General features: G+C 48.5%; 2 protein-coding genes across 3 annotated transcripts in view; one reads left to right on the top strand and one right to left on the bottom strand.

Annotated features, from left to right (window-relative positions):
• Positions 1-15,200, bottom strand: part of BARX2 (BARX homeobox 2) — a 64,549-nt gene extending 49,349 nt beyond the window's left edge. The window contains exon 1 of one of the 2 annotated variants that reach the window (XM_045518728.2): positions 14,690-15,200. In XM_045518728.2, the coding sequence (XP_045374684.2) occupies positions 14,690-14,876 (187 nt within the window). In that variant the 5' untranslated portion in view covers positions 14,877-15,200. The remainder of the gene's footprint in view (positions 1-14,689) is intronic. The other variant, XM_010957863.3, reaches the window with a different exon arrangement.
• Positions 14,875-19,569, top strand: LOC123617660 (uncharacterized). The gene is made up of 5 exons (XM_074356853.1): positions 14,875-14,954; positions 15,001-15,726; positions 16,057-16,156; positions 16,301-16,903; positions 17,377-19,569. The coding sequence occupies exons 1-4, from the start codon at positions 14,875-14,877 to the stop codon at positions 16,469-16,471; spliced, it is 1,077 nt and encodes a 358-aa protein (XP_074212954.1). The 3' UTR covers positions 16,472-16,903; positions 17,377-19,569.
• Positions 19,570-20,954: the final 1,385 nt, after the last annotated feature.

Raw genomic sequence — 20,954 nt, 5'->3', positions numbered from 1 at the left:
CTTAGCTCATGGCAGAAAGAAGACAGAGGAGGTCCAAATTCGGCCCCCAGTCTGGTTGTCCAGAGAGCGCAGTGATGCCCGGGACGGCCCCGAGACTGCTCAGCTCCCTCCCGTGAAGTCTGCTCGTTCACCGCCGTTCATCTTTGCAGGGCATTAAGTTGAGACTCCCTAGTTAATCACTCTTCCCCAAAACAACACCGGGGAGGCGGGCGTGTTTTATCAGCAGCAGAAAGTGAGGCCATGAGTGGGAGGAGGGCCGAGAGGGAGGCTTTCTAACAGGATTTCCACCTTGAACTCTGCTCTCACGCTGTCTTCTCCCCTCTCGAGTGCACGTGACTTCCTGCACGAACACTGTGACTGCATTGTAATGTAGTAACCACCGGGATGCTGAAACTCTGGAGTGCATCATTAACATCTATATGATAATTAGGCAGCCTGGGCAGCTGGGCAGGCCGTTGCCCCATCCCAAGGCATCAGCCACTGTCAGTTATGAGGAACGCCTCTGATAATAAGCATGTACTCATGAGGCAATTTCCAAAATGAAGTGTTCCATTCTCATTTTCAAATCTGTTTTCCCACTGCGGACAAGAAATGCTGAACAAGCATGTCAGGATCCCGTGTTGCAGGACAATGACTTGCTTCCTTCCCCACCTCCCCTCCCAGATACCTGCCGGCTCCCCCTCCTGCTGGAATATAAATGCTTTGCCTCTCTGAGTTCACCAGGTGAGCAGAATATTCTCAGCAAGCTGCCAAACACCCACATCTCCAACTGAGTCCTATTTCCACGACGGTTCTGAGGCGTCTAGGGGACCCGTCAGTGTTCTCTCCACAAAGCACTGTGATGACAAGTCCACCTGTCCTGCCCCCACCTGCCCTGAACCTGGATGACGTCACTAGAGACTGCTCGTAGGAACCCTCACTATACACAGGGGATGGGGGTACTGCCCTGGTCCCTGGGGCTTCCTCCACACCATGAGGGGGGCTTCCTTTGCCTCATCAAAAGAATTTTTCTAAAGGGGGTGGGAGGGGATAAATTTGGGAGGTTGAGATTTACAAATGTTAGCCACTATACATAAAAGTAGATTTTTAAAAAAAGTTTCTTTTGTATAGCACAGGGAACTATGCTCAGTATCTTGTAATAACCTTTAATGGAAAAAAATGGAAACGAATATACGTATGTATATGCAAGACTGGGACACTGGGCTGTACACCAGAGATTGACACATTGTAACTGACTGTACTTCGATCAAAATTTTAAAAAAATATATCACTCCTAAAAAATAAAAAGAACTTTTCTCTCCCTGTGGAGGGGAGTCACCAATGCAAGCATTTCATCAGCAGATACTTGGCTTCCTAAGACACTAGTGACTAGTTCAACACAACTCCAGGAAAACAGCCGTGCAGAACCCTGCGCGTGCAGCCCTGCACGGTGGCCAGAATGCAACCGTAAACAAGCCACGCCAGCACCTGCAAGTTGTCATACAGGGGCTTCCTTCGCAGCTCCCTCTGAATCACTGGGACGCTAACATACTAGGACGATGGGCACCGCCCCACCCCGCTGCCTCTCTCCACACCACCCGTTAGAAAAGCAGGTGCCAAGTGAACTCCTTTTCTCTCTCAGTACTTGAGATAAGGGGATGAAACTACTCGTATCCTCCCCCCGAAGAAAAGACCGTCCCTCTCGCTACTCTTCAAAGAAAAAGACAAAACTAACCGTGCTGAGACGTTCTGCCACTTTTCTTCGACGGTTCTCGAGATGCACAGCAGTGTGATGACACAGCTCCTGGGGTGCCTGATCCCGGGCTAGTCTTGTGAAAAACAAAGTAACAAAGCACGTTCTGCGATGCCACAGTGCCTGGCCTGCTTGTGCCCTCATGTGCGAATCTACAACCTTCTGAATTCACATCATAGAATAGAAAGGTGGGGGGAATAAAACATACCTATTCATGAAGACGTGAACGTAAACATCTCACAGACCACCCAGGTTGCAAGAAGCCTTAAAAGGCATCCAGTCCAGTGGCAGAACCCACAAGAATGCCCCAGGGTGAAAGGGTTGTTTTTTTTTTAAGGACATTTAATTTTTCTTGAGCTTCATTCACCAAGAATAGTCATCTTTCTCTGAAGGGCTGTGCTTCAGCCAACTGAGATGAGGTTATTATTATAAGGTAATTATTGGTAATAGAAGCTACCAATTACTGAGCACTTGCGTGCCAGGAACTAAGCTAAATGCTTTACACATCATCTCACTTAACCTACCTGGCTAACCCTCTTAGGTAGTTATTACCAAGTTCCTTTTATAGATGAGGAAACAGTGTCAGAAAGGCGAAATGACTTGCCTAAGGTCACACAGATAATAAAACACAAACACCACCAGGATCACCTGACTCAAAGTCCACCCACTAGAATGACTTTACTAATGGCTTCATATATTTGAGTCACAGGATGTACTCCCTCAATCTTACCTGTAAGCTGTCATCGACACTATAGTGATTCCCAAAGCTGACTTTTCATTTTCATCTTTTTAAAAATAGAGACTCACAGAACCCACGCCAGCCCAACTAGACACGTGAAAACAATTAATTCCTTATGCTTTTGTTTTAAGTGATACCCAACTAATGGCCAGACTTTTTCCCCACTGAACCTAATAATGAGTATTTCATGAAAAATATTCCAAGTCTTAACTGTCAAAGCAAATGGCTGGTATTTAGTGGTTAAGCATTTTCTCTCTGTTCACAAGAATGAATGAATGAATGAATGAACAGGAATCCCACTCTTGACTTCCACAGAAAAGCTTTCTTCAGTAACCACAACCCATGGAAGCACCGTGACCACAGGAGCCTTGGGACGCCACCCAGCCACGGACACTGACGTCGGAGGCAATGGGTGAGCTCATGGTCACCCAGGGGATGGCAACAGGTCTCCAATCCTCCAGCCACTCACTTCCTCCAAAGAAAGCACTGCTGCTGGGGGAGGGTAGAGCTCAGTGGCAGAGCGCGTGCTTAGCATGCACGATGTCCTGGGTTCAATCCCCAGTACCTCCATTAAAGTAAATAAATACACAAATAAGTAAACCTAATTACCATCCAGACCCCCCGAAAAGACAGCAGTGCTGCTTAGGATTCGTATGGAATTGCTCAGAACCCAAATAAACACAGGACATGAAAGACACACTGGCACACAGAAAATGGTCATAAATACGTGTAAAGGAGTTAATGGGTTCAACGTGAATCCGTAGGGAGCTGGCACACTCACTGCACCTCTCTTTACATAAAGCAAGGAGCCCCCATGGAAGGAGACAGACTTGACTTCTAATCGACACCCCTCCGTGTGATTATGTAGAGGATGGAGCTTTGTATGGAAAGAGACAGACCTGAGTTCCAGTGTCAACACTGCCACCTCCTCACGTGACTGTGTTGCCATTTTCTTAACCTCCCAAGGTTCCCTTTCCTCACCCGAAAAGCAGTGATGATAATAACCATTTCTGACAGGCTCTCCATTTAGTTTACAAGACTTCATGCAGACAAGCACCCAGTGCCTGGCACACCGTTACCCTTTGTAACTGTTGTTATTTTTATTTTGCAGTCCCCTAAAAAGTGGCACATGTTCTGTGTATGCAGCTAACTGTGCTAACTACCAAGGCTCAATGTCCCAGTAAAAAAAAAAACCAGCCCTCCACCAGGGTATTCCTTTCTGCCTCCTCTGAACTGAGGGCTGAAAGCGTGCTTCCCAGATACACAGCTGTCTCGCATGCTAAGAGCAATAATGCATTGCTGAAATATCCAGGAATAACAAAATTAACAACATCCTCCCCAGAAAACCATCCTCTGGGCTGATTCACCAATCATTTCAATAAAATGTTCAGTTGTGAAAAAAGAAAAGACGTGGAACTTTATTAAAAATACGTCCCTTTCCCACAGGGAAACGTGTTCAAAGCTGCCCTAAATATCCCACATCCTCATTTGTCCTTTCCCAAGTAGTTCCAAAGACAAGATCCAAGGTGCACCTGTCAAACGGGTCGCCAGTGAGCTGACTGCAGAGCAGCAGGCTTGCGGCCAGATTTTATCTTGGACAGACAGCCGCAGCCCTTTGGAACATGTCTCTCGATGGTGTTCACTCTGTTCACAGCCTTGAGCCTGGCCAGCCCACTTCATGAGGGCTAAGATTTCACTGGAGGGACCCAGGAGGGGGACAGAGAAAGACACAAATGAAGTTCCAGTCTGTTTGAGTCACCATGGCCATCCTGTGTGTCCATCCAGGGAAGATAAAATGCAGAGGGCCTCGCTCCTGCCACCCTTCCTGAAGGTCTGTTCACTGGCAGCAAATCTGATAGGTCCACCAGCCCTTCAGTCACGTCCAAGTCGGCCACCCGCCTCTAGAAGCGATCGTCAGCCCCTGCTGACCACAGCCGCCCTGCCCAGTACCCAGGAAAGCACAGCGACCCTGGCCACCGGCGGCTGGGGTGGGACATGGCCCTGAGCGCTGGGAATCTCTTGCTTCCCTGTTCCTGTGTGTACTCAGACAGAGAGAGGTGGTCTTGGAGGGGGAAACGCTTTGGCAGCCTCCTGGCTACACACACTGTTTCATTCACACCAAGGAGTCCCTTCCCTATGGAGGGACACAGAAAGTTGGTGCTCCCGAAGGGCCAGACTTTTGTTAAAATATCTTAAAGCAACATTTATCAACTGGAAGTATTTTGCAGAGAAAAGACGAATGTCTTGGCTGTTAAGACACGCTGAACAAAGCACCTGCCACCACAGATGTCCCTGGAGAGTAATGTGGTCCAGGTTAACCTCTCCAAAGCACAGGACCACCGCTTACCATCCCTGATAGACAGCGCGCTGTGTGGTTACCACGGTAACGGTTCTCCTCCCTTCTTACCAATCCCTGACACCACACATCGAAGTTTTAAAGTCAAATCATGGTTACAGAAAAATAAAAAGAACTCAGGCAGCTTATATGCCAATATGGACATGACTGGTCCCTGCTAAGAAGCTACATTTTAACATTTTTTGATTCTTTGGTATTCACAGATGTCCCTAGACAATGTTTTAAGTTAAACTGTCAACAGTAATGACCACTGGTCAAAAGCCAAGGCTGGTTTATCACATGAGCAGATAGGTATAAAAGCAAGTGCAACCAAAGGCAATTAATTGTGTAAATGAATATGTGTATGTACATGCATGACTGGGACACTGCTGTACACAGCGATGGGCACATTGTAACTGACCGAACATCAACTTAAATAAATAAATATTAAAATAAACATACATAGGGTTATACATTTTTGCTATTGTAGCCATCTACTTACTGTTATACATTTATTTTCAATAAAAAGTAAATTCTTTTTAAAAAAAAAAAGGCAATTTACTGTGACTTTAAACATCATTAAGAAGAAAGGAAAAAACCTAACAACTCTGTGTGCATGTGTGTGTTCCAATAAAACTTTACTTACAAAAGCAGGCTGCAGGCAGGATGCGGCCTCTGCTCTGGAACAGGAGCTGGAAAACTGGCACTCGGGCCACATCTGGTCTGAGGTCTTGTTTTTGTTTCTGTTTTTGTTTTTAAATTGAAGTCTAGTCAGTTTACAATGTTGTATCAATTTCTGGTGCACAGAATAATGTTTCAGTCATCCATGTACATGCATATATTCCTTTTCATTATAGGCTACTGCAAGATACTGAATATAGTTCCCAGTGCTAGACAGAAGAAACTTGTTTATCTATTTTATATACAGTAGTTAGTATCTGCAAATCTTGAACTCTCAATTTATCCCTCCCTACCCTCTTCCCCTCTGGTGACTGTAAGTTTGCTTTTTATGTCTATGAGTCTAAAACTAACAAGTCTTGCTTGCATGATCATCGATGTGTATTTGGGGAAAACAAACACCACACACACTTCACCAGCAATTCCTTCCAGCCCTAGCACGCAGCGCGGAGCCCGTTTATTCACATGCCAAAGCATTACTTGGGGGAAGAGCGGTTACCGTGGTGATAAATGATGTCCCCGCCCAGTCGGGGAGGTGAGTGAGATCCAAAGCCAATTTCAGAAGCTGCAGTGGTGGTTTTAGGGTGAGCTGGACACATGTGTCTAATTAAGTTCTTCTTTCGCCACTGTGAGACTGCACAGGAATCTCTGGAGCTAAAAGCTTCTGTTTCACGATAGAAAGCTATTATGCAAGCCCTCAAAAGTCCCCCAAGATCAAGTCTCACAGATATGTGGGGTCTCCTGTGCCATTGTTTTGATGTTTGTATTCTAGAAAATATCAAACATACAGAAAAATACAAAGAATAATGAAATAAACATCTGTGTAACCATGAACAAGCTTTGTCAAATCTTAATTTGACTTACATTAGGCCTTTTCTCTTCCTTAATAAATAAATTATTACACAGAAAAGTAAAAATCTATGTGTAGCCCTCCCAGTCCCATGCCCTGGCCTCTCTAAACAATACACAGTATTAGTCTGCATGTTTTCAAGCATTATGTAAATGGTATTAGACTGTTAAGTATCAATCTACAACTTTTTTTTTCCCCTCAGCCTTGTATTCCTTAATCTTATCAGTATTAATACAAGTAGATCTGGTTCATTCATACTCATCACTGCACGGAATTTCACTGCATGAATTAACACGTATGATTCCATTGTTTTCCCTCCGAAGGGCAGTTAGACAGCCAGAGATCTTCCACTATCATCAGCAGCGCAGAAACGGGCGTCCCTCCCCCAGGGCCCTTTGCACACGTGCAGGGATGGCCGAGGCACCAGCACGGGCGGGGCTGCTGAGCGGGCAGCACACGTGTTTCTGCAGCTTCGAGGTGTTGCCAGGCTGCTCCCTGGAGCAGCTGTACCAAACCACACTCTCACCGTCAGCAAACGACCAAGTCTGTCAGCCAGACTCTTTCTAGTTTATCTGTCTGATGGTTCTGATGAGATGGTACCTCATTTTCACTTGTGTTTTCCTGACGACCGGGGAGGCCGAACATCCTTTCACGTTCACGGGACACCTAGGTCTTCATTTCTGTGAACTGCCAACCTGTCTTCTTGCCTTTCTTCACGTGGTTTTGTAAAAGACCTTCATATACGCTGTGACTTTGGGAAAGTTACTTAACTTCTCTGCTTTCCACTAATAAAATGAAGAATTCATAAAAAATAATTGGAAACCGATCATAACACACCTAGTCCAGGGCCTGTTACATGCTGAGCACTCAAAAGAAAGTCACTATTTCTATTACTGTGATGAGTATGAAGAAGGTTCGGGGTACAGAGTACGTGCTTCTTGCATTTCTCCCCACTTCATAGCTCCCTTTGGGATAAAAGCTCAGGACTCAGGAGCTCTCGGCAACTCTCCCGGCTCCGCTTTCTCCGCCAGAGTCAGAGTATCAGGACTCTGCTGTTTATAAGCCACCATCAGGAGAACGTGCAAAGTCGATGCTCCTGGGTATTGCTTCATCTAAACATCGAAGTTTCACATCCTTCAGTCTAGGCTGTGACCTTGTCTGTGAAGTGACCATGATCCTGAATTTCAACAATGGTCATGTCACTGGGTGAAAGGGATTCTGGGAAGAGGGAAGCCTGGCAGGTAAACCGGTGTTAGGGACCTGCTGGGTATTCCTGGGGTGGAAATACAGCCATGACTTGATGAGATGCCACCAGGCCCAAGACCGCCGCAGATCACCACAGGTCGTAAGTGACCCTCGAGTAAGTGAAGGGACAACCATCACGTCACTACTGCACACAGAAGTGTTTTCTAAATAATGATCAAACGCGCACTGACATCACCTTGGTGGCAGGCACGCTGTGGAAATACTTATCTATCCCCAATATCCAGAAGACCGTGTTCCCAAGGGCACCGTGGGCAGTAAGCTAGAGAGATGCAGTAAACATGAATCACGTAAGCTCTGCCTGGACTCTTAACAGATTCAGTTTCATGCTGAGATCCTCCCAACTTGGCTTCTACTCAGTTGCGTCCGGCCTCTCCCTGGAGAAAGGCCATGCTCATCTTTACGAACACCCCCCGTGCATCAGGAAGCATAGAGCTGACCCCCAGGCCTAGCGGGAGTCCTGACGTTGGCCTCCGTCAGTGGCTGGCAGGGCCCTTTTCAGATGCACCTGCACATCACCTCTCACGCAGATTACCTCCCTCCATATTCAGTTTCAACCAGCGCTAAAGAAACCAGAGACTTTCCCTGTTGACTCTCCTCCTGTCTTCCGCGGAGCACTCGTGTGTTAAGAGTCAACTCCAGCCCAAATATAATTAGACCATCGTCTGGTATCTATCCAGGTGCACTGCTTTCTTCCTTAAATGTGTGCCAAGTTTCCACTTTCAAGAAGTTAAATTGCCATATAAAAACGTCCTGGTGATGATAAGTAATTAGACGCTGTAATGGAAAATTAACTGTGTTTTTATTTAGAGCATTAATTGTAACAAGACATCTCTTTTTCTAACTGTTATTAAGCTACAATAAAAATAAATTCAATCCTGAGGGTCTGCAAAGGTTTTCTGGTTTGAAAAATAAACAAACAAAACAAAACAAAACCTCCCTTCCTGGAAACAGAGTATTTGTTATTTTGTTAATACCACCGAGCTGGTTCAAGGTCCTTGCCCAAACCTTGTTATTAATAAGTTCTAGCGCCAATTTTCATTCTGTCATCTGTGCCCTGGAAGGAGGAACAACCATTCCAAACTCACAGCAGCTGAAACACTGCCAGGCGGGGCAGAGGGGCCTCGCCACATATGGGGAGTCTCTGCCCACATGTTCTCAATCCTTCTCTTTTTTCTCTTTGTCATGCTCCTTCCAAGAGAAACGTACCACCTGCAGCAGGGTGGGTCCCATCAGTCCAGTGAGCACCCATGGGCTTTGGAAAGTTCTGGATGAGAAAGCAACTCATCAGCTGTGAGTGGGGTCCACTCTGATACCACAGTAAAAACCCCGCATCCACAGGACCCGAATGGAAAACAGCATCTCCAAGAGTGGATGCAAAATGAGGCTTCGATCTGTACCTCTCCTCTAGGGTCCACAGCCCTCTAACCCGGTCCAGCTACGAGCTCATCACTGGGTTAGCCACAGGACCAGTGCGAGCAGGGCCCGGCAGGCCCCGTGACACCCACAGACGATCACAGACTTCATACAAATGGGGGAGCCTCAGGTGGCGTGGACCTGACTTCCACCTCTGCTCCTCTTCCTCCTGACCTCAAAACAAAGTCCAAATAGCACCTGAAAATGCTTCTGCATTAACACTGACTCAGTCCTCTGAGGCGAAAGCTAAATGCTGGGTGGGCCCGGCCTCTTCCCTCAAGGGACCCAGCAGGTGTCCCAGTAAAATCAACTTGAGTCATTTACTATCTGTGCATGAACAGAAGTTTCAGAAGCCACCTTTGGTTTGCCCCTCCGGCCATTGTGAAGGGCACCACGCTACCTGCAAGGCACAATCTAGTGGTTTCAAGAGTTTCCAAGAAACCCACTCTTTCTTTTCCCTATTCCTTCCCTTTTTTCATTGTAATCTCTCTTTACAATCTAAACAAACTTTAACTGTCCTGTCCTTCCTGCTCTTCATACAGATTCCTGGGATGTACACACCCAACAGGCTTTTCACTTAGACTCCTGGCGTCTGTTACCACTGGCAACTTCACACTGTCCCCTGGTATCACAAGTTCTATTTTGGATCCAGAGGCACAACCGACACGAGCCCAGCTGCAGGAGACGGGTTTCACAGAAGATTTACTACGGATACCATTTCAACTGAGTGGTCCTGAAGGAGGGTAATATGGCAGTTTGGGTGCTGATAATACCTTTAGGTGGAGTTCAAAGAGAAAATTCCAGATTGAAAAGGATTAAACTGTCATGACGCTCCCCATCCGAATTCCACGTTGCCCACATAGACTCCGGAGGATGACAGAGAACTTGGCAATGGTTCTCCAGATGCGTCAGAGAAAAGTTTCAAATACATTAGTCAAGATTAAGATTAAACTTACATGTAATGGCGGTGCCACCACCAAGCAAGCATAAATATGTGTTGAATTAAACTGTTATTGAATCAAATGGGACTGAAGATCACAGACCTTTGGAAAGGCATTTTAACTTGCCAAGTTTCAGCACATTTTCCCATCTGCTATTAGAACCGTCAGAACCAGCGAAGAAACTGCTGGCAAACTACTCACTAGTTAAAACTGACCGCGAAGGAAGCCCAGCGCCTCTGCTCAGCAAAGGCGCTAGAAGACTGAAGGAGTAAGGGGCAACAGCTGAAGAGTCCAGAAAAGCTCAGCTCTAAATACATCCTGACCCTGCTGAGTCCTATACCCTGTGCACCCCTCAATTTATGTGCCCTCAGAATGGGAACAGGAGAAGCAGTTACGAGTAATGGCTAATAAAAGCCTATTTGCCCCTGGCAGAAACCCAAATGCTTGTCGATAATGCTCATTTTCCCAGGCCCCCAGTTTATATTTCTCCATTAACATTCCAGGGCCCGACTCTCAGGTTCTCAAAGCCTACGGGGTTTGGTCCCCAACTAAAAGACCAAGCTAAGATTTGGAGAATCACTGGAGTCAACTCGTGAATCAGCAGCCGGCTCCCTAACTCCCATAGAAGTCATCACACACGTCCACACCTCATTTCATTTTTCACCGGAATGACACCCAATTTTTGTGATAAAAATGAACCAAAGGACACCACCCCAAAGAACTTGTTTCGCTTGGACCCACCAAAGAATGAAATGTTCTCAAAGCCACCTCCTTTCCCACATGCCCCTTTTAATTGGCTGGTTGACTGTCCCTTGGGTGTGACTGCACGGATTCATCCTGGGTGTGTAACCGAGTTGGGGCAGCCTTCTTGATTTCTGAGCACCCTAGTAAGAAGGGCAGCGCTGTGCAGTGTGGACTGAAACTGCATTTAAGCGCTGACGTGACCCTAGCACATCACAAAAGAAAGCGTGTTCTACCTGGGGAGGTTGGTCTTGATCTCTATAACCCCTTCCAGCTCCAAAATTCAGCAGTCAGCTCCATGAGACTGGCCACTGGAGGTCACGGAGAAAGATTCAACAGAATCCTTCTGCCCGAGAAGAGGGAAGGAATCAGACTACAGGTGTTAGTGAAATGACTAAAGTCGTGTACTGGTCACGGGTTGCAAAACGTACGAATATCCATGTTCACCTCCCCCTAAACGTGCATGTTTAAGTCTCGTGTAATTCTAGGTTATAAGGAGAAGAAATTTTAGTAAGTTATAAGTAATCATGCACAGCAGGTTGGTTTCTCAGTATCCTCATATGAACACTCTTAGGATCAATGTTTTTGTGAAGCAAGCTACTGGTGTTTTCCAAATGCCCGTCAAATTCAGAAACTCTGCCTGTTTCTAAAGACCAAACTGAAAGAGAGATCCTTCAAAAGTAACCCGTGCGGATATCTCTGCAGTCTGTTCCGTCCTGAGAAGCCAGTTCCAGTGACTCTTCCACCAAGAAACATTAATCACAACCAGAAAAATAAAACAGCGCACCCAAGAGTTAAATAGTATTTATGATCTCATAGACTGCACCTCATTTTCGGCTTTCAATCACTGTCAACGTTCCAATGTTTACGAGAGATCATCACTGCCTTCTGAACGGCAATATGTTTCCATTCTGAAGGAGGATTGCTATTATAAGATTTTAAAATAAAATTATAGCCAACATGCTATAAACTAATTCTAAACGTGTTTCACACCTCGTCAATGGTCTGAATGACAAATTTTTATTTTTCCAAATGGAGGCTCTTTTCAGGCTTAGTTTGTTTTTTTTTTTTTTAAGTTTTATTTAAAATTTAATGCCAATTGTTCCTTTAGTTTGGCTTTAAGAAAAGGATCCCCTTTCTCAGTGACGTAGGATATCCACTGGGAAACACATCAATTTAGAGAGCTTCTGAAAACTAAAATTACTGTATTTTAATAAGAAAGGGCCTGCTCATATAATAATTTTTTGGAAGATGAGTATTTCGTCAAAGTTAGAGTGTCTAATAACCAATTACTGTCACGTGATCATCCCCCTGATGAAAATGTTTCCATTTCTCAGCTTACTTGAATACATGCTCTTCTGCCCGAGGAGATCAGTATCATAACCTGACATCTGGATTACTAAATCTAAACACGGATTGCTTAATTATGCAGATGCTTTTTAAACACTGGAGCTGTTTTTTCCACAACAGTGTTATGTACTTATTGTGCAGGGGGTTCACTTTTTTATCTTAGTTTTCATTATTTTATCTGATGAAACTCACTTTTGTTAGTTATTTAAATCTTAAAACGGCAAACCAAAGGGTGAGAAAGTTCACTAACTTTAATTCCAGTGCACACCTTTCACTTGATTTGGACATTTTATGCGTTGGTTCCACGGAAAGTGCTAAATATTTATGTCTATCCAGAAAAAAAATTTATATATATATATACATATACATATACATATGTAGTTTCGTTATGGATGCCAGCAACATATTGCTGTTTTTTAAATTAATCAAGTTCATCCAATCTAAGATTCTTGATCCTGAACGTAACTGTTGAAAGCAACCAAAATGCTTTGAAAGCATGTTATTTGCAAAACCTCTGAGAAGTCACTAATGGGGCTCCCATGATCTAATACACGTAAGGCTTTAACTGTAATCGTAAACCCCACTGCAAGCTTATGGTCTGAAAGTGTGGACGATTGTAGCCAGTATTTATGAGTTTAATTCCACTGGAAAATCCCAGTTTCTATATTTTAAATCTCAACGAGAGCAAAATCCCAACACATTTTCAAAAGAGCAATCTAAAGAAATCAAGCTTGGGGAGGGGGCGGACAGGGCAAGAGCACCAGGGCTGGTACCGCCCTCACCCACAAGCCGGCAGAGAACGGCAAAAGCACAGACTTTCAGTTCATGAAGTACACGCAGCTCACTTTCAACACTCACAAAAGTACATATGAATCATTTTATTTTCCTCTGATTTATGTCCCACACAAGGTTCAATAAAACACAGAACCTACTCAGCCTCGACTGATGACTGGATCATTGTCTTCTGAGGCTATTTATTACTCTTTCTCTGGCATGATTTCTTCTCTGATCCAATTCTGTGACTGCTAAAAGCCAGGAAAAGCTGCCTGCAAGTCGATGTGTGGCACAAGGTCACTACAAAGTTTGCCGGCATCAGGCAAGGTGTTGAGAAGAAGGTCTTCTGCTTTGTCTAGGAGCCCCCTTCGCGGGGTGCACAGAGGCTTTCTGACTAAAGCAGATCCTCTCTTCTTCCTTTAAGGGACTTGAGTTCTTGTCGCAAATGATTATTTATGCTCAAAACAAGATTCAGCCTATCTCCCCTCTCCAAGATCTGTGTAGACAACTCACCCCAGGCTTAACGCATGGCAGACACACACATATAAAGGCATCAACGTCAAGAACATCCTTCTGGTTTCTTGTTTTGCATACTCCTTGGCTTTGAAATTACAAGTCATACTGTGGGCGATCAGGCCTAACGCCACGTTACAGACAAAATCCAGTTCACAAAGAAGCAACTGGAGATAATATTCATTTCATTACCAAATACATGTAGGAACAACGTGGTTGTAAAAGAACTTTACTGAATGTACTTCTACACATATTTACTGATTGTCCGAGAGAGACTAACAGTGGAACCAACGGAACACACAGTATCGCAAGCTCTGGGGACTAGCAGCTCTGGGCCCGAACAGTCCCAAAACATCTTCCAGGAACACTGCCAGCTCTTCACTGTACTTTTTCAACGTAAGCCAAATCAAATTAATTTACTTCATGCCACCCATGCAACAAACATAACCCCAAAGGGTCTTTTGGTTTGGAAATCCTCAATTTTTACCTTTAGTTGAAAGTACAGTCAATAACTTTTTTAATAAAAATTGCTCTTTTTTTGACTATACCCACATTTGGATCACCTAAATCCTAATAATGCCAGGGCACTATGAAACTGGGAGTTTCTCTTAATGCACTCACAGGTTTCAAAAAATACCTTTGGATTTATTTTCTACATAAACCTACGGCTTTCTTCAATATATTTATTCAGCGCTCTTTAACTTTACTACGGGTCGGAGCTCTGGTGGTGCAGGGAAACCAGACTTGAGGAATGTTTTTATTGTGAGCCCTGTTTTTCAGTTACTTAAAACTAACTGGGCTGACCTCTGGGCTTGCGCCGCGACGCGAGACATTCCAGGACTGCTTCCCCAGAAAGAGATTCTTTTAATAAAGTTCAGTGAATTCAGGGTTTTGCTGGGAACCTCAGGACACCGACTGACTTGTAAAATTCCCAGTGGAGACACGAGGAGGCTGGACGAGGCACCTCAAAGTGGTGAAGCAACGCCACTTCCTGAAACAATGATTTAGGTGCCGAATCAGGTCAAGGGTTTGAACTTTCTGACTGAAAACCACAGCGGCGCTGGGGAGGAGGAAGGCTCTCCCGCCCGCGGAGCACGGGCGCTGCGGGGCGGCCGGCTGGCCGCGGGGCTTCCTGCCCTCGGCATCGCCCACCGCGCCGTCCGCACCCGGCCCTGCCTCCCCGCGCCGCAGACGCCGCCGCCAACGCCGGCCGCGGACGGGCCTGGACCCCTTGCAGGGCACAGGCGTGGCCCCGGGGCCCTTCCTCGAGCCCTCGGGTGGGAGCACAGAGGCGGTAGCGCGCCCGACACCCCCGCCAAAGCTACCGCACCCATCCGCCCCCGGCGGCCTGTCTTACCGGTACAGGAGTGCAGGGGCTTGGGTCGCACGACCAGCGACGGGCACACGGAGTAGAGGGAAAGTTTCTCAAAGTAGTCGCAGGTCTCTTTGGAGAGGATCTCGTCGATCATGAAAGTCTTGTAGCGCCGCCTGGCTGCTTTGAGCTGGCCGGGCGAGCTCAGCCTCAGCTCCGCGTGGCAGTGCATGGTGAGCCGGGGCGAGCGCCCGCCGGCCCGGGCCTCAGCCCGGCTCCTCCGCGGCCGGGAGGCGGTGGGGCTCGGGAGGCGCGCGGCGGGGAGCGGGCACCGGGCGCGCCGGTCGCGCGTCTAGACCCACCCGCGGAGCAGCATCTTCGCCGATCCTTTTGGGGCCGGCGCAGCTGTCAATCAGCGCGCGCTTCCTGCACGGCCGGCGGCGGAGCCGCGCGGAGAGTCGGCCGCCGAGGGGCGTCGGCGCCCACCCCGCCCAGCCCGCCTGTGCCACCCCGGCGCGGACCTGCGCGCCTCGTGCCCGCCGCTCTCGCTCGCCTCCTCCCGCCTCTCAGTGGCTCGCGCTCCTCTGCCTGCCTATTTTAAGACTCTCGCTTTGGCTCTCCTCCCCGCCCCCCTCCTGGGACGAGCTCCAGGTGTGTGTGCTGAGTGTGCGCGCCCGTGTGTGCGCGCCGTGCGGGGAGCGCGCGCCGCCCCCGCCTATTAGGCCCTCCCGGGCCGCTGACCCGGCGGAGCCCCCGCAGCGCCCTGACACCGGGCAGGCCGCGCTCCCGGCCCGGCTCCCACCGCCGGCACCTGGCGGGCGGGCACGTCCAGGTCTCTTGCTAGAAAGAAGTCAAGTCCTCCCAGAACCTCCCGAGGCTGCGGCCTCCCGGGCCGGCGCCCTCAGAGGACCCGGCTGCCTTCCTCCCTCCCCGCGTCGACCCCTGCGGGCCGTTTCCCGAGGACGGCGGCCTCGCTCGCAGCCCGCGCGCTCCGGCACTCGGCGTGTGCGCGGAGGTGGAGAACTTTACGGCCCCCGGGAGATCACAGACTGTCGACCCTTGCCCAGTCCTTTATTCCAAAAGTAAGCGGGGATTTTTTTTTTAAAAGGAATCAACAAAAGCATGTGTTCTTTTTTATTCTTTAAGTCTGTCTATAAACTTGTTTTCATCGCTGAAAGGGCCGGCGCGGCGCGACTGCTGGGTTCGGCCGGCCCTCGGGCAGTCACCCCTGTCGCGATTTCTGGCGCCGGATACTGGGGCACCACGGCTTTCGTGCCCCAGGCTCCTGACGACGCATAGGGGTCCAGGGGCCGCGAAGACACGTTTTTTTAAGGTGGTTTAATTTTCTGCTTCCTAGACATGTAGCCTCCGAGTCTGATCCAGTCAGTATCTGAACGAACTTTCGTTTTCAGTCGGAATTTTTGGTTGAGGAGACCCCCACCCAGCCTCGGCGCCGACACCGTCCCGCAGTGCGCGTCCTGCCCCGCGCCCCGGGTCGGCGGAAACTGCCAGGTGCGGCTGGTTTCGCGCGATTTGGTCTGGGAACCCGTGTGCGCGGGACGGGAAGGGAAACGCACGGTAGGGAGACTGAGAATTGCAGACGCGATGGCCTTCTCCAAGACCGAGTCTGGGGCTGGTGACATCTTTCCGCCCCAGGTCGCCGCAGGCTTGCTGCGGAGCTGCTCGCCCTGGAGCCCGAGTCGCCGCGGACACAAGTGGACGCGCGCGCCTGGGCCCGTGTTTCAACTCAGAAGGGACCCACCTGGAGAACTAATAATTGGGCACTTAGAGAAAATAGTAATAAACCGAATCAGAGCCAAGCATTAGACGTGGTCTGCGACGCGCCTTTGAGGAACTTCGTTCCCGAGGTGTTTGCGTGCGCCCTGGCTCCTCGCCTCTCCTCTCCATTTAGAATAGTTTTCGTTTACCATGTAGAGCGGTTTTAATTTGTTCTCATTTTATCTCTTTGGGCTAATTCTCTTCCCGCGAGAGCTGCGGCCAGGTGTCCCGGTGGTGGCGCGCATCCCGCCGCAGGGCCCGGAGGTCGCCGCGCTGGGCCTGGGCGCGCCCCCCGCCGTGGTGGCGGCTCCCACGGCCTGTTCGCCGCCCGGCGCCGGGCCGAGGAAGCTCCGGGCTCAGCCCGGCAGCGCAGCCCGGCGCCACGAACGAGAGGTCCTCCTGGGTGAGAGAAGAGCAAAGACCCGCTGCGCCACGAGCCGGGGACCGTCCCAGGGGCGCGGCGTTCGCGTGGAGGACATGGTAGGTTGGGGAGTTACATTTCCCTCTGGAAAGTGCAGCGCCCTAGGCATAGCTGGGAAACTAAGTGTTGGGAGGTGTGGATTGGAGGGCGCGGCGTGGGAGCGACCCCTGGGTCTCTGCGTCGCATCCGGCGACCCTGGGGAGGGACTGAGCGTTAGCCGTTTGGACACTGTCGGGCCCTCACGGGATGCGCGCACCCCGTTTGCTGTTAAGGCCTGGCCTTGCCCCACCTGCCTCTTCCTCCTCTAGATTTCCTCTTCCTCTTTCTCCTCTAGATGTATCCCCCACCCCAGGCTCTTCCCGTTCCTTTTTCACCGCCACTAGCCCTTTCCCTCCTCTTTCGCCGGTTTCTCCTTCCCCAGCCCAATTGGCGGCCTCCTCTGCTCGGTCGAACTGCCCCATCTCTCCTTCTCCTCATCTTCCATCCTGGTTTCTCTTTTTCTTTCTTTCCTTTCTTCTTTCCCTCTCTTCAGACCCGGATCTAGAGCCGCACTCCTGCGCCCCGGAGTCGCGGCGCTGCCACCCGGACCGCCGCAGGCAGCTCGCAGGCGGGGACCGCGCCGAAGCCCCAGCCACCGGCCGGCGGGAACCGGCCTCGCCTCCACCCGCCGCGCCCTCCGGCCTTCTCTTCTCCTCGCGTCCACGCAACCACAGGCACCGCAGTCGCTCAGACTCCCCCGCAACTGGCCTTTTGGTTTGAAATCTGCGGTGTTTTAAATATCTGAATAACAAGTTAAACAACAGCTTCTTGGATTTTGCATCTGTCCTAGTTCCTACCATAGAGGCAAGAAATCTCAGAGGGCCAAGTCCCCCAGCAACCGCGGAGGGAGATCCCGACCTTGGAGCCTGCAGCCTCCGGTTCTCTGTCGCTTATGATCAAAGCTGAGCCTCAGTTTTTTTCTTTGCAAAGGATAATCATAAAACCTACTTCACAAGTTTGGTCTTTCACAATCCATGCCTTTACACAGCTCTTGCCTTCAGTGGGAAGGCCCACTGCACCCCATCCTCTCCCTCCTTCGCTGCCTGAAAAACTAATTCAAGGCCCATCTCAAATGTCACCTCCTCTGGGAGAAATGTCCCCATTCCCCAAGTCTGTTAATGCTGTCCCTACCTCTATCTTAGCGGCCCCTTTACTGTATTGTTTCTTTCACCCTCTGGGCAATGCCTGCTGAATCTGCATAGCGCCTGGCATAGTAGGTTCTCAGTAAGTGTGTCATGAAGGAATTAATGCACCGGAGCTGGGATACCTATGTGGTGTGTGTGAACGACCCAGGCCCGTGGTGGGAATCCAGATCTTCCCTAGCTGTGCTGAGTTTGTCTCTCTACTTAAATGAATCTCTCCTTCCTTTATACTTTTGGTTTTTCAGCATCTAGCCCAATTCCCATTTTGCTCCCATGTCTCTCTCTTTTCACGCCCTCTCTCCTGATCTCAGACTGCACAGGGCGTCTGTGGGAGGAAGCACACCCCAGCTGTCAGTCATGAAGCGGGGCTTTGGTGAGGAACAGTCAGGGGTTTAGTTTCCAACATTAATGAAGTGGCTGGAACAGCAAACATCTGCCAAAGAGCCTCAAACCTTATCCAGCTGCTGGAGACCCACAGACACTTCCCAGTCTCCTGTGACTGTACCAGGCAGCGTCTGCCCCTCTACTGGGAGGAACACACACGGAGAGGAAAAGACCCGGCTGCACCCAGCCGCACTTGCTCGGGCAGGCATGGAAGGGGATGAAAATTCACAGCCCCTGGAGGCTTCAGGAGATCAGTCCCCCACACCCCAATCTGGCACCTGATTCCTGGGGGTAGCGCCCAGCCAGAAAGAAGGGGGCACGGACACCTGGGCAAAGTTAAAAGGTTCTGACGACGAGAAACCAGAGAATCCTCTTTCCCGTTCCAGCTCACACCCAGTATCTCCACACGACTGAAACGCATGACACGTAATGAGACAGAATGGTACTTAAACGTCCTAGGGTGGCATTTAAACAGCATTCAGGATCTAACCCCAGATGAGTGAACTCAGCTTCATTTTAACTCTCCTTTTATCATCTTGGGCTACCTGTCAATGCAGATGCCCTAAGCAGACAGGGTGTAAGTCTTAAAAGCACACAAATTCATTCCCAAACATCTTTTCTCCAAGTGGGGGGAGGGGAGCGAAGGCGTTCCTTACACTCCAGTAGAGTGTGTTTAATAACCTGTACTTCAGTCGCTAAGTTTTGAAATAGTTTCAGACATGTAAAAGCAAAATAGGGAAAGCCTTGTAAGTTAATATTCCCCTGGGCCCCAGGGCCAGACCAAAACTGCTGCCCTCGGAGCCCAGCCTGGCCGCCTTGCACAAGAAGTCAGAGGAGGGGGACAAGGAAACCGGCTTCTTTTTAATGATGATATTAATTTACAAAAACTGCTCTCATCCACTGTAGAGTATCTTTTTAAAGAGAGGGCACAAATGTAGTCCACTTGACAGATGGGCTTGGAAATGTCTGAATAGGTCCTGCTTTCTCAAAATATCTGGAGGAAAAGTTTAAACTGGGGGAAAAAAAAAGAAAGATAATGGCTGTACCTACAGAGCTCTCAGCCTTTACGTGAAGAGTGACACTGCGGTGAATCATCCAAATGTTTGCAAATTTTGAGAAGCTTGGTACACAGATTAAAACCATGTGTTAAAAAAATGAAATGATTTGCTGTGCTGATTACCTACCTTTTTAAATTGTGCCATCCTGACATTAAACAGCCTGATTTTTGCCCATGTGCCTCAGTTATCCCACCTGATAACAGACAGGAAAATAAAATGTGATCACTCCCATCTTTTTCATAATATTATAGAAATAGATATGCATGTTTGCAGCATCACTGCTTTAGGCTTTTTTTTTTTTTTTTGGTATATGATACCCCTTACTAATGAGAAAGCTGTCATAAGACAGGAGAATCACTTTTTTTTTTAGAGAACGGCTTTGTTTGTTTTTTATCTGTTTTTTTTATATAGTGGTTAACATTTGCAAATCTCAAACCCCCAAATTTATACAGAATGGGTTTTTAAAAATTCTTTTTAAAATAACTTTAACCTCTTTTATTTTTTGTTTGTGTTTTTGTTTGTTTGTTTGTTTTGGAAGGGGGAAATTAGTTTTGTTTGTTTGTTTTTATTTATTTGATGGAGGTACTGGGGGTTGAACCCAGGACCTTGTGCATGCCAAGCAACCACTGAGCTCTACACCCCACTACTTTTAAATTTGTAATGGAGTGATGGCCTGGTTGTCTGGGGTAAGTGGAAAGAACTTTTGAGTCAGGCAAACCTGTTTTCCATTCCCAGCCCAATCACTTAGTAACTTCCCTGCCCTCTGGTCTTCAGCCATAACCCGGCGTGAGGATGGCCAGCTCAGGTTTGCTGGAGGACTCCACGGAGGATGGTGTGCCCCACGCTAACTCATGAAATGCCGGTCTTCTCGCTGCCTTTATTTTGACCTCAATAAATTATGCAATTTGCTATCAAAAGCCATTACAAAAGGGAACTGCATTAAAAAAAAAAAAGCATCAGAGCGCTACTGTTTCATGCATGTTTGAGGTTGGGTTTTGCTCCACTTTCAGAACCCAGAAACCACCGAGATACAAAGAGTGGGAGGAGCTAGCAGCAGAGTGAGGGACTGCTGTTAACTTAAGGAAACAGCCCTGGCCACCAAGAGTCCCTAAGTGCTCCTTAACATCTGGCACCTGCGGCCACGGACTCAGCACATCTGCAGGCGTCAATCATCCCAACAACACTTCACAAGAGACGGGCGCGTTTATAGTTGTCATGTGGTGGTGTCTGCAGGAAAAAAATGCCATGATCCTGCCCCCACCGGGTAACATCACAGCCAACTCATCCCATGAAGTATTTTTATTCTGTCCTCGGCCTCAAGCAGGCCTCGGTTAGGTTTCATGTGAGTTCTCAGTAATCTTCCCTAACGCAGGGCCGGCCAGCAACCTACCCAGCGAGGCAGGATTTCAAAAGAACAAGCGGTCGGTTGGCCATTGTCAAGGACGAGAAGGTTCCTGTGTCACCCGGCAAAGGGAGAGACTCGTGGA

Source organism: Camelus bactrianus, chromosome 33 (genome assembly GCF_048773025.1).
Source record: "Camelus bactrianus isolate YW-2024 breed Bactrian camel chromosome 33, ASM4877302v1, whole genome shotgun sequence".
Classification (NCBI taxonomy): Eukaryota; Metazoa; Chordata; class Mammalia; order Artiodactyla; family Camelidae; genus Camelus; species Camelus bactrianus.
Note: the sequence above shows the minus strand (reverse complement) of the source record. Positions and strands in the feature narration are given on the sequence as shown.

Excerpts from the sequence above, each read along its gene's own strand:
- LOC123617660 (XM_074356853.1), top strand. The coding sequence starts at position 14,875 with ATGGTGAGCCGGGGCGAGCGCCCGCCGGCCCGGGCCTCAGCCCGGCTC. Across the intron at positions 14,955-15,000 it reads GAGGCGGTGGGGCTCGGGAG|ACCCACCCGCGGAGCAGCAT; the intron begins GCGCGCGGCGGG and ends TCGCGCGTCTAG. Across the intron at positions 15,727-16,056 it reads CCCAGTCCTTTATTCCAAAA|TCGGAATTTTTGGTTGAGGA; the intron begins GTAAGCGGGGAT and ends TTTCGTTTTCAG.